Source organism: Dasypus novemcinctus, chromosome 1 (assembly GCF_030445035.2).
Source record: "Dasypus novemcinctus isolate mDasNov1 chromosome 1, mDasNov1.1.hap2, whole genome shotgun sequence".
NCBI lineage: Eukaryota > Metazoa > Chordata > Mammalia > Cingulata > Dasypodidae > Dasypus > Dasypus novemcinctus.
Genome location: NC_080673.1, coordinates 104,523,087 through 104,541,743, shown reverse-complemented (window position 1 = coordinate 104,541,743; position 18,657 = coordinate 104,523,087). Strand labels below are relative to the sequence as shown.

Genomic DNA, 18,657 nt, shown 5'->3' with positions numbered 1-18,657 from the left:
TTTTATAAGTACATCAAATGTAAAAGTAGAGCAAAGCTAAAATACGATTATTTTTCATTATATTGAATATTTAAATTGTATGTGTAACAAAAAGAAGTGGTTTTTACTTCTTTCTCTGACCTGATATTTTGTATTTATTGAATTATCCAAGATTTGATGGGATTTATCAGTGTGTAGATAGTTCTAGAATACTTGAATACTTGTAAGTGTGCAATGCAAGAGCTTGTATATATTTCATAGTTTATACACTTTGAGGAAAAAGTCAAAGAAAATGTTGTGTTTGAGGAAAAAAGTGACCAAATAAAGATAAATTCAAAAAATAGTCTCTTGAGACAACATACACACTCATGGGATTCCAGTTAGTACGAATTGCTTCAATCTTCCTCCACCCTCTCAATGGTTTTCTTTGCAAGTGCTTTTGGAACTAAGAAGCTAGTACTGTGGATTAACTGATGCTTGCAAGTGCTTTCTGATTACTGGCACTCTGTTTCTTGCTTTAAAAGAAGACAAGACTGTTGGATAAATACTGCAGTTCTGTAATGTCTTTTCTTATTTTAAAAAACAACCATTTGATTAGCAAAATCGGTGTATTTAAAGCCTAAAACAGGGGAGCAGGTGTAGCTCAGGGTTTGAGCACCTGTTTCCCATGTATGAAGTCCCAAGCTTGATCCCTGATATGTGGTTAAAAAATATATTTTTTTTAAGTCTAATACCTTTCTAATAAAGACACAAATTTAATTTTTTTCTTTTTTTAACTTTTTTATCTTTAATTTTTTATTTTTAAAGAAACTTTAGAGTACATAAATGTTACTTCAAAAATATAGGGGATTCTCATATACCCCACCTCGTCCTCCTCCCATACTTTCCCCCATTAACTATATCTTGTATTAGTGTGGTACATTTGTTATTATTAATGGTACATTTGTTACTATTAACGAACATATATTCAGACATTGCTAGTAATCATGGACTATAGTTTCCATTATAGTTTCCACTTTGCCCTGCACAATTTTATAGTTTTGGCAAAATGTATAATGGCCTGTATCCATCGTTGCAATGTCATGCAGGACAATTTCTTTTTGTGTTATTTATTTATCTTTTTAAGAAAAGATCATTTTTAAAAAAATTTTTAAAGATATAATCTGAATGAGATTGTGTAAGTCCTGAACTTTTGCTCCTTTTCAATATTGTTTAATATTTCCTTTTCATTTCCATATAAATTTTTTTTTTATTTTTTTTTAAAGATACATGGATCACACAAAATGTTACATTAAAAAATATGAGGGGGAAGTGGACTTGGCCCAATGGATAGGGCGTCCACCTACCACATGGGAGGTCCACGGTTCAAACCCCGGGCCTTCTTGACCCGTGTGGAGCTGGCCGATGCTCAGTGCTGATGTGCGCAAGGAGTGCCCTGCCACACAGGGGTGTCCCCCGTGTAGGGGAGCCCCACATGCAAGGAGTGCGCCCCGTAAGGAGAGCCACCCAGGGTGAAAGAAAGTGCAGCCTGCCCAAGAATGGCGACGCACACACGGAGAGCTGACACAGCAAGATCATGCAACAAAAAGAAACACAGATTCCACAACAACAACAAAAAAATGAGGTTTTCATATACCCCACTTCCCACACTATCCCCCTCCTCCCACACTGACAACTTCTTTCATTAGAGTGGTACATTCATTGCATTTGATGAGCACATTTTGCAGCATTGATGCATTGATTATACCTTATATTGTAGTTGGCACTCTCTCCCAGTCCATTCAGTGGGTTATGGCAGGATATATAGTGTCCTGCATCTGTCCCTGCAATATCATGGAGGACAACTCCAAGTCCTGAAAATGCCCTAATCTCACACCTCTTTTTCCCTCTCCCTCCTTTCAGCAATTCCCATGCCCACTGTCTCCACATCAACGATATTTCTATTGCTAGAATCACAATATTTCTAGAGTAGAATACCAGTAAGTCCACCCTAATCCATATTTTATTTCTCCATCCTGAAGACACTGGGATGGCGATGTTCACTCCACCTCTAAATCAAGAGGGGGCTTAGATCCCACATGGCTGATGGATGGAAATCTCCTGCTTGCAGCTGTAGACTCTCTCAGTTCCCTGGTGTGGTGGTTGACCATCTTCACCTCCTTGTTAGGTGACCTGGGTAAGTCCGACAAACGGGGGTAGGTGTTGCAACTCTGCTGAGGCTCAGGGCCCAGTTGGCACATAGACAGTTCAAAGATTCAAGTCTCCTGAGCATACACCAACCCCAGTGCCAACCACAGTTTCAGTAAAAGTGACAGAAAAGGCATGAGTAGAGAGGTCACATTTGAGTCCCACTCAAACAAACTCAGGAGAACAAATTCCAAAATAGGGCCCACTGGTAAGGCACTGAAGTCCAGAGCCATCTGTCATGACCATAGGGCCTGGGTGTCTCCATAGCCCTCAGGAGAACCTCTCCCTGGGATTGTATCTACTTTGACTGTCTCTGAGACCCTGCTGATATATAAGCATGACCCCTCTGATGAGTTCCCAACTCATTTTGAAGTCTCTTAGCCATATAAACTCATTTGTCTTTGCCATTTCCCCCTTTTATTCACGGTCTTTTTTCTAGTTGCATCACCAGCTGGTGATGGTAATAATTCCTCAGTGTCAGGGAGGCTCATCTCTGGGAATCATGTCCCATGCTGGGGGGAAGATAATGCATTTACATGCTGAGTTTGACTTAGAGAGTGGCCACATTTGAGCAACATGGAGGCTTTCAGGAGGTAACTCTTAGGCACACTGCAGCTCTAGGTCTAGTTGAAATTTCAAGCATACAGGCTCATAAGAATAGTCATCAGTACCAAGGAACCGTCACTGAACCTTCCTTCTTCACTGGTCATTTTCCTTGTACTTGGGGGATTATTGCTGCTCCATTGGGGAGTGCAAGAGAGTTTGCAGAATGGGAACTCAGAACTCCCTCAGTTGTCTTGTGAAACTCTACCCCTTTTGTCAATACCTAACGAAAATCTGAACATATCTATATATCCTATATGCATGCCCTGGAGAACACCCTCCCACCAATGACACCCCACATGAATGCTCCTCCCCTGCCATAGTCAAACCTTTCTGTGATCCAAAACTTTTTTAAAACTGAAGTCTAATATATTGCCAAATTCAATTAATAAGATAATGAAATGGTAGTGATAGCTTTAAAGATTACAAATAGAATATAAAATAATTTAGAAAAATAAAAATTAAAAAGTGAAAAATAAATTGGGGTATTAAAAAAATGAAAAACATCATGAGAAAATTTTTTTGACATTTTGCCTTTCATCACTGTAACAGGTGTTGTCCTGTATGTACAGTGGCAAGGAAATCTCTTCCATTACTTCCTCAGTGTCTACATCCTTTTTTTTTTTTACGTCTTCAAAAAAGCTTAAGGTTGCAGTAGAGTTACATATAGAATATAGGGAACTCTCATATACCCAACATTCAGCTTGTCCATTTCTTTTTTTAAAATCTGCTAGACTGTTTACTGGAATTGTATTGAATCTGTTGATAAATTTGAGAACTGACCTTTTAATATTGAGTTTTATAATCCATGAACATAGTATTCCTCAACATTTATTTAGGTCTCCTTTAATTCTTTTCAGCAATGTTTTTCAGTTTTAATATACTGGTCTGGTTTATATTCTGATAAATTTATTCCTAAGTGTTTTATGCTGTGAAGTGCTACTTACTTGAAATCATGTTTTTCATATCAATTTTCAATGTTTTATTGCTAGAATATGGATGTGTAATATATTTCTGTATATTTACCTTGTATTGTGTGACCTTTCTACACTCACTTATTTATTCTAGTAGCTTTTTTTTATAGGTCCTCATTATATTTTATTTCATCAGATTAAAGAAAAAAGGAATACAAGTAAACTATTCTACATTATGGGTTTTTTCAAATGGATTAAAATTACCAAATCAACACAAATTGATCACCCATAATCAGTATTTATCAAAGAACTCAAATTCCTTTTATAAATACTTTGTTCCAGTATAAAGATAAAATAATTTGGGGCAGAAATAGGTGATGGCTCAGATGTACATAGAAAAAAATTAAAACTGAAGGAATTCAAGTATATTACTTTGATTCAGTTAAATTAAATAAATGCATATTATTAGGATATCATCCTAAAGAAAAAATTTTATATAACATAACTTAAAACCTGCTATATCTTAAGAATTAGAGAAAATAATAATTATTTTTTGAGTGGGGCATTAAGTACATATCACATAAGCAGCATGACAGAGAGCACATTTTCTGCATCATTTATATTTATTCTTATAACAAACTATGAAATAACCCTCACTTTATAAAAAAGCCTTATAACAGTTTAAATATTTTACCCAAAGGACCATGGTTAGCAAATGGTAAAACAGAGCCCATACCCAAGTCTGACAGTAAAGCCCATGCTACAGTTTTTCAGTGTTTTTCACTTTAAATCACAAAGAGGCAGAACATGTGTTAAACCTATACATAAGCAAGAAAGAGCTCTTTTTTTAACATATAGAGAATAGCAAGATTTAGCACATTTAAAAACTCAAATTTACATAGGCTGTGCCTAATAAGAGAAAACAGACCAATATGTCAAGCCATCAGTATGAATGCATATAACTCTGGATCTTATTTATCAAAAATTAAAACCCAATAGGTTCCAAGGGGAGGGGAAGGAAAGAAAGGTGGAACATAGGGCATTTTTAGGGCATTGGAATTGTTCTGCATGATTTTTCAATTGGATACAGGTCATTATACATTATACATTTTGTCAAAACCTATAAAAGTATGGTGCAAAGTGTAAACCATAATGTAAACCATTGACCATAATTAGTAGCAAAGCTTCAATATTTTTTTATCAGTTGTAATGTATCTTACTCACATAAGATGTTATTAATAGGAGAAAATGTGACGGGGGAGGTCATGGGGTATATACCTCAGAGATTTGTCATTCATTCATTCATTCATTCATTCATTCCTTCAGCAAATGTTAGGAAGATACCATGTATTTTCTCTAATTGATTCCTGTATGATGTGATTTGTGTTTCCAATTAGATGGCAAACAAATACCAGAGTTTGTTTGTTTTTTTAACTTCTGAAGACCTAAGACAATTAGTGCAATTCTAAATACACAGTGCTGAGTCAATAAAATTTGTGAAACTGAAAAAATTAATTGCTTTAATCATTATCAGGTTATTTATAATCATTAATCTAGCTTTTTTATTTTAGTAATAATTGTGAATTAACAAAATGCAAAAAAACTCATGTAAAGAATTACAGTGGCAAGGACTATAAACTCTCCTTTAAACAATAATTTTAAAAAAATGTTTTTAACTCTAGCTATTTACAAGCTTATCTCTGCCTTCCATTTCAAGCAAGCTCCCTGAAAGAGTACGCAGTTTATTCGTAAGGTTCTCTTCTTTACCAACTATTCATTCTTCAATCCACTACCATCTGCTATCTTCAACCCAGTTCACCAGAATACTTTGCTAAAGTCACTAAATGGCATCAAAATTCTGCACTATTCAGTGGATAATCGTCAATTCTCATCTTTAGTAAACTATCTATAAAATAAAGTTGGCTTACTTCTTTTTGAAATCGACTACTCTAACTCCTGAAAAGTCACTCCTTTCTAATTCTACTCCTGCTATTTTCATTCCTCCTTTATTTCTTTCCAAGATTCCCCTTCCTCCACTTACTGTATTAAGTGCTTTCAATCCCCAGGTTCAACCCTCACTCCCTGTTCATTATCTAATTTAACCCAATCCAGATTTCTCTATTTTCTGACTGCCTGCAAGACAATTCTCCCAACATAGCAAGTAGATGCTTAAAATGATTCCCTAGTACTACATACACATGCATACACACAAATACACACACAATGTGGCACACTTTCTATAATCTCTCCATCTTTCTACAATTCACCTAGTATTCTGAGAAATCTAGAAGTCATTCTCATTACTTTCCTCTTGCTTATCCTCTCACATAAAATTCATTATCATGTTAAATGCTAATACTTAAATATCTGTCACTTACCCCTCATCTCAGTTCTTATTTTCATTATCTTAATGCAGGCATTTACTATGTTAACCAACATAAATCATCTGCCCCATGGGATCTAAGCCCTCTCTCAATTGAAAGCAGAGTAGACATCACCATCAAAAATCCTCAAGATTGAGGAATAAACAAACACAAAGGGGGAAATGCAGCTGTGGACAAATGTAGACTTATTGTTATGCTAGTAATGGAAGAACTCCTAACACTGATATAAAGAAAGTGATTTGAGGGGAGAGGGAGAGAATAGGTATAACTTGGGGGCATCTTTGGGACACTGAAATCTTCTGCATGATATTGTGATGATGCAAATAGGCCATTATACATTTCGTCAAAACCTATAAAATTGTACAGTGCAAAGTGTAAACCATAATGTAAGCTATAGGCCTTGGTTAGTAGCAATGTTTCAATATTTGTTCATCAATTTTAACAAATGTACCACACCAATGAAAGATGTTAAAAGGAAAATCTGCGAGGGGGAGGGGTGGGGTATATGGGAATCCCTTATATTTTGATTTAACTTTTCATAAATCTAAACTTCTTTAAAAATAAAGTTTTTGAAAAAAGGAGCTTTGCCTTATTCATCATCTTCCTACTCATAGTATATAGTATGAGTTCAATGAATGTTCATTGAATGAATACTAATAAAAATATCATTTACTGAGCATCACTGTTAGACACTTTGATTCTCACAATAACCTTTTTATAGATAGCCCTATTCACATTTTAGAGATTTATAAGGAAGGATATTGATCTTAGAGTGGCAAGATAACTTGCCCAAGATTGTACAGTTAGTATGCAAAGGAGTGAAAATTTGAATGCACTCTGATTCCAAAGCCTGAATACCTTCACCACTAAACCATGAGTAATTCAAAGAAGACTTTATTTGTTTGATATAGTTCTTAACATTTTATCATGAACAAATACAACCTCAATATATAAAATTCACTGGCCATAGTATAAAATATTTTATAATCCAAGGATACTCAATTACTGTTTAAGCAATAAACAAATGTTTCCAATCTTTTCCTCGATCTTTTTCTGAAATATAATTAGCCCATTTATCTTTAACAGTTTAATGCTTTCCTCCCATCTTTCTTGACACTTTTTTTTCTCCTCTTTGAAATCCATAATTTAAAAGTTGGAAGAATTTCCTTAGAAAATAAGAAAATTGAGCATTCAGTCTTTTGGATACAGTAGCTGTAACACAAACAACTAATTTGTGTTTGGAAAGCTCATTTAATTTCTTTGTCCATCCTGAAATCCAAGCACTTTCAAAACAACCACCATGTATTATTAACTGCATAATGCCAATCAAACAATTAATTTAATAAATATTAAAGACTAGCAATGATCAGTGAAAAGGTGAAATGTTTGCTTCAGAAATGATGGAACAGTCTGCCCAAAAGAGAAAATCATTAGTAATAATATAATGGCTGCTATCCAAAATTATAGCAAAAGGCCATAATATATTTCTGCCTTTATAGCCTTCCTCTTAATCATTTTAGCATGTTTTTATTTACTTAAAATTTTATTTACTTCAACTCAGGATCTGGTGTTAGTAATTATTTTTAGGTAAGCATATCATTCAGAGAAAAACTAGATCATAAATTAAGACTTTAAAATACAACTTTTAAATTCTAACAATATTAATAACTTTAGATAAATGAGTAAAAATGACAGATCTATGACAGTTGGCAGCCAGAATTTAAATAATATTTTTAAATACATAGTTCCAAGCTATTCCATCTGTTAGAACTTCCAAAAGAACTCAAATTTCCAATTTAGTTTTGCTCAAGAGAGCCACAAGGTAAATTTTCCTATCTTCCCACATAACTTTTAAGCCTCTGTTTTCATATATATGGGAAATGAATATGGTTTTACGTCAATAAAGAACCAAGGTATCGGCGCCATCTAGTGAAATCTTACTGTTTTTTAATTGATAGAAAACTTAAACCAACTTCATAAATTTTACTTTGCCAAATCAAAGTAAGTCAATAGAAACAAATTTGCATGTTTTTCATACTTATAGTAAAGGGTGTTCTTCAAGATTACCTTAATATTAAGAAAGATATTTAAAAGATGTTTTATTACCAAAAGCAAGACATATGCCTGTGGAAAATATTGAGGTTGAATAAAACAATATTTGTGTTTTTTAACAGAAATTCTCAGTAGATTAAAATGCCATAATACTCAAAAGATGTGTTGAAACATACTGTCTATACAATAGAATTAAATATATGTTAAGGATAATTATGATAAACATTATGCATTAAAATATTATATATTATCATATTTTATATTATTTGGTTTATAATCAGGAAATGCCTAAATCCAAAGACACTATAGCACTTAAATTTTAAATTATTTTACTGTTTTGGAACTTATTCTGCTGATTTTTTAAAGGCAATGGGATAAATGGGAGGGAAGAGAAAATCCAAGAATTCTTTCTCTAAACTTAAATTTAAAATAAAATAGCTTGTTTTTAAGATTTGTAACAAATTAACTCATTCAAAAAGTTTTCCTAAACATTATATACTTCATTTCTCTAACTATAAGAATACCAAAAAAAAAAAGAAGGATGCAAGAAGATTCTAATCCTCTAAAAACTCATCCCTGTTCTTACAAACCACCAAACTTCTTCTGCTTTCTTTTATCCATCTACATAGCCTGGATTCCACAGCTAACATATTGGCCTTGAAAACTGATTTTCTCAAACTGTTGCCATTTCACTATAGTTATAGCTTCAATCTCCAACAATGTATAAGCCCATACAAAACACTCTTCCCCTGCAATTGCCAATAGCAAGCTTATACTGGCCACTATCAAATGGGACCTCTTTCTATATATAAACAGCTGTCTATGCCTTGGTTCCCTTTGCTTATTATCAGCTGATGGAAATTACTATATTATATGTGTATTTCCAGAACTCATTTATTTCCATTGAATCTTTCAACTATTCTAAGAATGTACATCACTCCAAAACTAAAGTTGTCTCCATTCTGCTATCCTCTCAATTTTTTTTCTAATTTTTCTCCTTCCATTACTACCAAACATCTTGAAAGAGTAATATTAATAAATATTCAGTGCTTCTGCTCCCTGGCCTGAATTCCCTCATTCTATGGAATATAACTTTCATCTGCTACCAAAACTGCTACCTCAATATGTACAATGATTTCTTTAATTAAACACAAAGCTCTGTTCTTAACCTGCATTTTTCTCTACCATCTCATCCTTTCTAAAACTTTCTTCCAATTTCATTATATTTTTTTAAATTATGTTACATATTCATCATAGAACAACAGAAAAGTCAACCAAGTAAAAAAGGAGAAATTAAAATCACTCATAAAATCATCACTTTCAGTTAACCAATATAAATATTTTACTATGAATATGTACATATATTTACAGTTACACAGATGAAATTATAGTGTGCATACCATTTTACAATCTATTTTCATTTAATAATTTATTATGACCATCTTTCTATAAAGATAAATATATATCCATACTCTCTCCTTTTTTGAATCTCTATCCTCCTTTGGTATCTAAACTCCCCTAACTCTCTTCTTACTTCTCTAATTACTTCTTTTCTGGCTCTTTCATTATGCCTCTAAATTTCACTGTTCCCCCAAAAATCTTTTCTGTTTTCTTTTCATCTTTATATTGTCTTCTATAGCCATCTCACCATTTTAACTATCACCTTTAGGAGGATGACTTCAAAATCTGTGTCTCTAGCCATAATTCTATTTTCAAATTTCCAATTCTCTGGTGGTAAATTTCCCCCAAAATTCAATTGTCAGAAACTGAAATTGTCATCTTCTCTACTTAAGCCTGTTCATCCTTCTGTGATTGCCATCTCTGCTCACGGCACATTCACCCAATTTATACATCATTTATATGTCATCTCTGCCTTTTCTCCTTCAGTTACCTATACACAAACACGCACAAAATCATTTACTAAGTCTGGTCAGTTCTACCTCTAAAACCTCCCTCACGATTCTCTCTTCATCTTCATTTACAACTAACACTACTCTAGTAAGGGTTTTATTACTTCTCAACTGACCACTATAGGAACCTGCAGTTTATTACTACTGACAGATTAATCTTCTTGAAGCATAGTTCAAATATACTCTGATCAAATATCTTCAATGTGCCCTTATTGCCTATAAATTCAAATCAATACTTTTTTGTCTGGCATTTGGGGTCCTCCAAAATATTTATCCAGACTATTTTTAAGGACTACATTCCCCTTACATGTAATACATAGTCCACATTCCATAAATAAATCCTTGAGTCACCATTCTAAAATTCATACTGCTCAGTGTTATCTATATATCAGCAGATAACCATTTGTACTGCTGTAGCTGCTGCTAACCATATAGTTATGCCAGAAAAGAAATTGCCTCAGGGTTTCTGCTTGAATTTGGTAGAGCTAGGAAAAAAAGTAATCATGTAGTGCTTTAGCACAACTCCTTGGCTTATATCATCAGTATCTAAAATTCTTTACAATTTTTTAATGGCAACCTTCACAAAAAGATCTGTCTTCTATTTTTCTATGACAGAATTTTCAAAAATAATTATGGCAGTTGAAAAAGTGAATGAAGTGTATACAATATGCATAAAGAGTTGGCATTTAGTTTTAAACATGACAAAATAACAAACTTTAATGATTCCATTAGTCACAATAAAGACTAGAAAATGTCACTTACCATTGTGTAAGCAGATAAATTAATAGTTTAGGAAATGGGAAACAGTTCGTTTTCCCCCATTACCTCAAATTTTAAACTAAATATTTCTATATTTTATAAACAAATACTTGTTATGACAGAATAAGGTATTGAGAAATGCCATATTCAAAAAAGTTCCTATATTTCAATTAGCTTATTCAATTTAATTCCTTCCTCTTTTGTTTATATAGGGTGAAGAAAGAAAACATTATTTCTTCACTTTTTTTTTTTAGTTTATTTTTTATTTTCTTCTCTCCCCTTCCCCCCACCCCCAGTTGTCTGCTCTCTGTGTCCATTCACTGTGTGTTCTTCTGTGTCCGCTTGTATTCTTGTCAGTGGCACCAGGAATCTGTGTTTCTTTTTGTTGTGTCATCTTGCTGTGTCAGTTCTCCACGTGTGCAGCCCCACTCCTAGGCAGGCTGCACTTCTGTCCCACAGGGTGGTTCTCCTTACAGAGTGCACTCCTTGCACGTGGGGCTCCCCTACACAGGGGGACACCCCTGTATGGCACAGCACTCCTTGCACGTATCAGCACTGCACATGGGCCAGCTCACCACACACGTCAGGAGGCCCTGGCTTTGAACTTTGGACGGATGCTCTATCCATTGAGCCAAATCCACTTCCCTTCCTTCACTTTTATTTCTCTAGTTTCAGGATACTCTGATGGAAAAAATTGTTCCACAAATCTTAATTTTATACAAAGCATTTATTAGCTTTATATTATACTAACTATACAAACTATACCAATATTTTCACATTGCCTGCTTAAATTAACAAATGCTTTTTAACATCTCAAGAGTCTTAATTTATCATATTCGTTCTCACAGAATTATTTTTAAAAGAAAAAGATGCACATTACATATAGTTATAATAGATAAACTCATTCCTGAATAAACTCACAACATTTTTACAAGCATATTTCAAAGTATATACATGATCAGGGGTAAATAACCTGTAGATATATTTTCAAATTTAAATTGTATATTAAATCTTAAGAGAACAGGAAACACCAAGAAACAATCAAATATTTGGCTTTTTAGTGTTCACTATCCCCTACCCACTCCAAACATACACCAATATTTCTAGTATTACCATTCATTATCTTTTAGAGTTTTTCCATGTGTAGCAAATAACAGTGATGTACAATAGGATAATACTGAGGTAATATTTTGATACATAATTTACAATAATTGTAAAAGGAAAAAATTACAGGAGGAAAGGAAAATGGTAATGGTAAAGGTATCTATAGATGAGAGTGGACTGTCAGATTCAGAAATTATTTTCTTGAAAGTGAACTAAAAAGTTAAGATGTCAACATATTAGTATCTTTGTACAAGTGCAGTAAATAATATCGTATGTTTAAAAGCCTCAAGTATCTCTGTAAAGTATAAAATGATATTGGTGTTTAAAAAAACAGGAAATGCTTTAGGTTCCTCATGTATTTATTAAATAAATACTAACTAAGCCCTTACCATGTTCTAGACACTGTGTTAAACACTAAAGATACAATGGTAAATAATACACAGTCCCCATGATCAGAACATGCAATGAAGTGAAGATTTTACAGTTAATAAGAAAGGAACAGAAAAAAATACACTGATGCTAATATGTAAATAAGTGATATTTATTTCATTGTATCAATTACAAATTATCTTCATACTGATATATTAACCATCCCATAATTTTTTAAAATGATGTCTTAACACAGTAATCTCAAAAGCAAATAATGCAATGATAAACATACCATGATATTACCTTAGAAGTCAGCTAATAAAAACTTTTCTTCCTTTGAAAAAATATAAGGTATCACCATGAAAGAAGACCTTAAAGAAACCTTACTAGGAAAATTTCTAAATTTAGCAAAAAGGAGAAAATTTTCCATTAAAAAGGCAACTTAGAAAATAATCTTTAAGTTTTACATATTTCTACTGACATTCAAAGCAAAGAGATTATCTATAAAAAAAATTATATTGATTTAAAAAACCTTAATGAAAAACCAAACATTTGTTTCACCTTTTCTAAGTATATTTTAAAATAATTTTATCTATTAAATTCTACTTATTCTAAACTAATACATTTTACCTATTTTGAGATTTATAATTGCTATTCTATAAAAATAATTGTATTATATTATTCTACTATGTCTTTTTCTAATATTACTCTAAACAATATTTTTCATTGCTAATTAATATTCAGTGGAAGACTAAGCAAATCAAATACAAGAGAAAATTCTCAGAGAAATAGTTATCAATTTTTCAACTGAGAATCTTACCTCAAATTTTTATTCTCCAATCTATAAGTTTTTAAGTTTAATCATAATCAGATACTGAAGGAAAAACCCATGGTTTTATTTACCTACAAGTTTCAACTAAAAAAACTGAAATATGACTACAAAAACATGTTAATGGGATTTGGGGTTTAATATTACTAAACATACACTATCCAGAACAAGGAAGAAGAAAACCTTAAATGTGCTAATCAGACCATATCCGGAATATTATTTTTAATTCTAAATATCATTTTTTAAATGAATATTCCCAAGCTGAAGAAGGTCCCTAGATGACTTCAAAGTTAAGTAAGTTAACCTTTAGTAAAATAATAAGAATAGTCAAAAATATGAGGAACATTTATCTTTACTAGAAAAGATTTAAAGGAGAATTGAAAGAAGAAAAATTCATAGGAAACGGGAGAATAATGAGTAGACCAGAGGCAGGTAAATATAAGTCAATTTAAGACAAACTTTTTAAGAAATAAAGTGGTCCACTACTGAAACAAGAAAACTTAGAAGTAGTGAATGCTTTTTCACATGAGGTATTCAAGCAGAGATTGTGACCACTTGACAGAGATATTAAACATAGGTTTTTCCACAATCACTGAGTGACAACTACATAGCAGGCACAGAAGATCTAAGGGTACTCTAACTTCAAAGATTAGAAGATTCAAAGATCTTAAAAACTAGAAAACATAGGAAATAGCTACTTATCTCCTTACCTTTTTTTCTTCCTGCAGTACTATTACTTCATAAAAACGTGGGAGAAATAAGCAATAATTTTGCTGTTGCTCTTTCTTGATGTTAATATTTTCATAATGTGATACCTTTTCCCTTTAAAAAATTCAGAAAGAAATGGAGTTCTCATTTTCAAGTATATAAATGTTCATATAAGCAAATAAAATATTTTAAATTTCCTAAACTGCTGAAAAAAAAAAGTATGCAGTAATAAGATCATCTAGGTATATTAGACCAATATACTCTAAATTTTGTAAAATGCATTGATATTGGTTAGTTTGACTTTTTTCTACTCAGAGCATTATTATAAAATGATTCTAATCTGAAGTCCAAAAAGACAACAAGGAATGCGATTTTCATCATGAAGTGAAATAAAAAGCTAATTAAAAAAGTTTCCTGTGTATTCTATTTACCATAAAAGGCCTTTAAAATTCCAAAATCCTTTGGTATTTCAAGTACTGCTAAAATAAGGGGGAAATAACCCTACCTATTTGTATCATAAAACAATTAGGAAAAGATCACAAAGAAAGATCTATGATTATGAAAAAGAAACTTATTTTCTTTAGATAATTTAGACAACCTCAAGAAGAAAAAAACTAGAAACTATTTAAACAGTGATTCAGAGCCCAAGCTTTGGGGTCAGACAGCCTGATGGAGGGAATCCTGGCATTCCCACCTAACTAGTGCTATAACCTTATACAAACCACCTAACTTCTCTCAGCCTCAGCTTCTTTTTCTGGAACCGGAAAAAGTAATAATCAATTCTCTAGATGGCAATGAATAAAGTACACAATATCTGTGAAATAGTGCCATACATGGCCCATAAAAAGCATACAATAACAACTATTATTATTACAAAAATTACATTTAATTTACTACACAATTTTTTTCTATTTTTAAGCATATTCCAAAGAAATCTATCATATTTAGCATTTCCATCAAACTATATTGAACATAAACAGATAAATTTCTTAAAATAATGGATATTCCCAAACTGAAGAAGGTCCCTAGATGACTTCAAAGGAAAGTAAGTTACCTTGAAGTCAAATAATGAGAACAGTCAAAAATACAAGGAACATTTATCTTACTAGAAAAGATACAAAGGAAAATCGAAAGAAAAAAAGTCACAGGAAAAGGAAGAATAATGAGTAGACCATTATGACCTATGATATTTAGAATTTCCTCGTAAAAGGAAAACATAAAAACGAGTGCTTAGAGCTATAATTGACATTATTGTCTTTGCTCTGCATTCCTATGATTAAATATGCATTTAACATCCCAGTTTACTGTTAAATGCTGACTTCTTCACTGGTTTTTAATCTTATAAAATTCAGGACATGAACTTGTTTTCAAACCTCGAATGGGCTAATGGACAACAAATTTATATTTGCAATATCAGAAGTGTCACATAGCACTTAGGTTCTGTCATTCCCAAAAAGAGACTTATAAATTCAACTTTCCATTTAGGCTGGCCAAGTATCTCTACTTTTATACTGTATCAAGTTGTCCAGACTAATTCTGACTCAATCACTAAAACAAAAAGTTCAAAAAAAGAAGTAGGAAATGTCAATTGCTAGAAGGAACTAAGACAACTCCAAATAAAAGATTCCATAAAGACAGCCTTACCAAAAAGCAGATAGCTTATGAAAATGATAAAATAATTGAAGCAGGAGGAAAAGCAGTCTAAATTAACACATTCCTGGAAGTAAAAGTACAAAGAGAAGAAGAGGAGAAATAGGGGAACTAAAAAGATCAGAAAGAAAGCAATGACATAAAAAGATAGAAGAATAGGAGTGGAGAAGTTTGGGATGTAAAAAGAACTGAAAGGAGAAAACTACCAAGCAAAAAATCAGAGTAACACTGATTAGAAAGAGTCCTGATTACGGCTGGGGTACTTAGTTAGAATTGTAGTAGAATGGATGAAAGGCAATCATCATAGAACTATATACCTGAAAAGGGGTTAATTTTACTTACATTAATTATACCTCAATAAAACTTTAATTAATGATTAGAAAACCAATCTGGAAGAAGAAAAAGGATAAGACTAAAACACTAAACAACAAAAGCATAAGTTAAGAAGTGGGTGATTAGAGTTAAAATATATGTAACATTTATGTTCTAAAGCTTCTTTAAAAAGAAAATTAAAAAAAGAAATTCTATAGACCTCGTTTGGTTTGGAAGAATGATAAAGATATTAAGTTTAGAATTTTATGGCTCTGACTCACACGAACTGAAAATGCCTTCTAAATCCATCACATAGTGAGAGGAATGGAGACTAGAGTCAGGGACAAGATGTAGAATCTTGGGTCACATTCTGCTATATTTTCACTGACCTCTTGTCTATTTTATGACTAAAGAAAGATATTTTAGTACTTAGATACATCAGTTTTATAATCAAACATGTCTCAGTTAAAGGGTAGATCTGCCACTTAATAGCTACATGATCATGAATATGTTATTCATCCTTTGTCATTTTTGGATTTTACACTGATAAAACAGATACAACAATAGTAACTATACACAGAGTTGCTGTGAAGATTAAACAAGATAATACATGTAGCACAGGATCTGGCTCATAAAAAAGTAACAGCTTTAATATATTTTATTCCAAAATATAATACTTCTTAGATTTTTTCATTCTGATTTTTCCTTCCATAACAACATAGCCTACTCTGAATTATTAGGATAGTTTATAGCCAAAAACTACATTAAAGCATTACTTTATACATTTATGTATCACTTTTTACTTACTGGACTATATCATACTGTCCAGGACCAGGTCCTGACTTTTTTGGTAGCTCTCGTCTTCCTGAAGAGTTTCCAAAATGTATCCCTTTGTATTTCAAAGTTGCACTGAAAACATCCTAAAAAAATAAAAATGAAGATGAGATATAGTTTGAATAAGTCAAGAAATGATGTTTAACGTTTCCTTTTTTTAAAGATACTTAGATTATAAAAATGCCCCCTCCCCATACCTCCCACATTTTCCCACATTAACAATATCCTTCATTAGTGAGGTACATTCATTGCAATTGATGAACAAATTTTGGAACATTGTCACTAAGCATGGATTAAAGTTTACATTGTATGATGTTTAACTTTTCTTAAATCTAAATCTAAAGCAAGGCTAGCTTTAGTCAAGGTGTTCTACTGGTAAATGCTAAAGCCTTCTTTGATAGATCCCAAGCTGAGGTTTCACTGCCATGTTCCATTCCATGCCTGATTCCACAGCCAGTATCCCCAAAAAGTGCCCCTAACCTAGAATATTCTCAACCAATATGAACAGCTTTGCTCTTGGCAGCATATTCAGTAATCTAAAACTTTTAAAAGCAATGAAAATTACTCATAAAAAAAATACGTGCACTGTATGATTTAGAGAATGGAAGAGCTTATCAAAATGACTATACTTAGACAGATGAGAAAGTGCAAATATCACCAACAGACATTAGAAAATTTCTAATTACCAGGTATTTTAAACCATAATATATTTGTGTAAATATTTCAGAGTTACAAAAAGTTAACAATAAATTAAATACTACCTCTATTCATTTTTTCATTAATGATATCAAACCCTGGAGTCAGGACTAGTCCTTTAATGCCAAAGGAATTATTTGTGATGTGAGATTTTAACAATCATCTTTCCTTTATATCCACTATAATGAATGTCAAAATTAGGAATGAATCATTAAAACTTCACTTTAGCAATGTTAAAGTTTCTGGTCTCATCAGAAACTGATAAAATAATAATGTATAGCATAAGAACATTAGCTTCTCTTACAGAATTGTCTTTTTTACCCCTAATATATTCTAAATTGACAATCATTAAAGAATTTTTTTAAATTCCTATTTTAAATCGATAGTAGAAGGTAAACTCTAATCTACTTATTTTAATTTACATTTGTAAAAAATATAGCTTTAAAACAAGCTTGTATTAAAATAATTTATTACTGAATAAAATCCCTATAACATAAACTTATGGTTTAACTGTATAAAACAATGTCTCCATTGTTCTAAAGGATGCTTACTCTTCTGGAGCAGTAGAATTAGCCTCTCTCAATTACCATCATAAGCAATACTAATGAACTATTATTGATAAAAAGCATAAATTCAGTTCAAAATGATGAATTAAACACTTACCTGTCCCACTCCACCAAAATTTCTGAAGAACTATATAAAATAGACACATTTCCAAGCCAGAAACTAGGAGAAGGTATCAATACATGCCAGAAACTTAATGAATTTCTGCAAGATATGGCACAGTGGGAACTAGAATTCACTGCATATGAAAAGAGCCCCAACAGAACCCTACAAACATCCCCAGAAAGGCAGAAACTGAAGGTAAAGAAGGGGTCTTGGATAGTGAGTAGGGAGTAATTTTAAAATCTACTAGTAACTTGGGAGATTTTCACAAGTGCCATTACATGAAGTGGTGAGTGAGAACGCTAGCATCCATTTTCTTCTTGGCATGGATGGTTGGAAACAAATTGGAAACACAGTCACTGGCCCCTAATGAAAACCAACTTTCCAGTTACATATGTACCACTCCAAACAGCTTTGGCCACCACAACAAAATCCGAAAAGAAGATGACAAAGCACTGAAGTGAATTGCCACGTGAAAATTTCTAACTTTTACTTCATTTAACTTAACACAATTAGCCCTCAGATATTATAAAATGAAAACACAACAAAGCTAAATTTTCCTTTCTACACTCACCTGACCTGAAGAAATTAAATATATACCAACACCATCTCTGACAGAACCTTGATATTTGCATAAGGTGAAAGGGGACCATTGTTCATTCTTATTTCATAGACGCGTATTTGGAAAAACTGAATTAGTG

The 18,657-nt window shown here is 32.4% G+C and overlaps 1 protein-coding gene across 4 annotated transcripts in view; it reads right to left on the bottom strand.

Annotated features, from left to right (window-relative positions):
• Positions 1–18,657, bottom strand: part of LOC101433248 (sperm-tail PG-rich repeat-containing protein 2) — a 103,538-nt gene that overhangs the window by 20,141 nt on the left and 64,740 nt on the right. For 2 of the 4 annotated variants that reach the window (XM_071215537.1, XM_071215536.1), the window contains 3 exons: positions 16,568–16,680; positions 13,801–13,912; positions 4,296–11,469 (listed from right to left, as the gene is read on the bottom strand). In XM_071215537.1, the coding sequence (XP_071071638.1) occupies positions 11,446–11,469; positions 13,801–13,912; positions 16,568–16,680 (249 nt within the window). In that variant the 3' untranslated portion in view covers positions 4,296–11,445. Of the gene's footprint in view, positions 1–4,295; positions 11,470–13,800; positions 13,913–16,567; positions 16,681–18,657 lie in introns of those variants that run through there. The other 2 variants (XM_071215535.1, XM_071215534.1) reach the window with 1 other exon arrangement.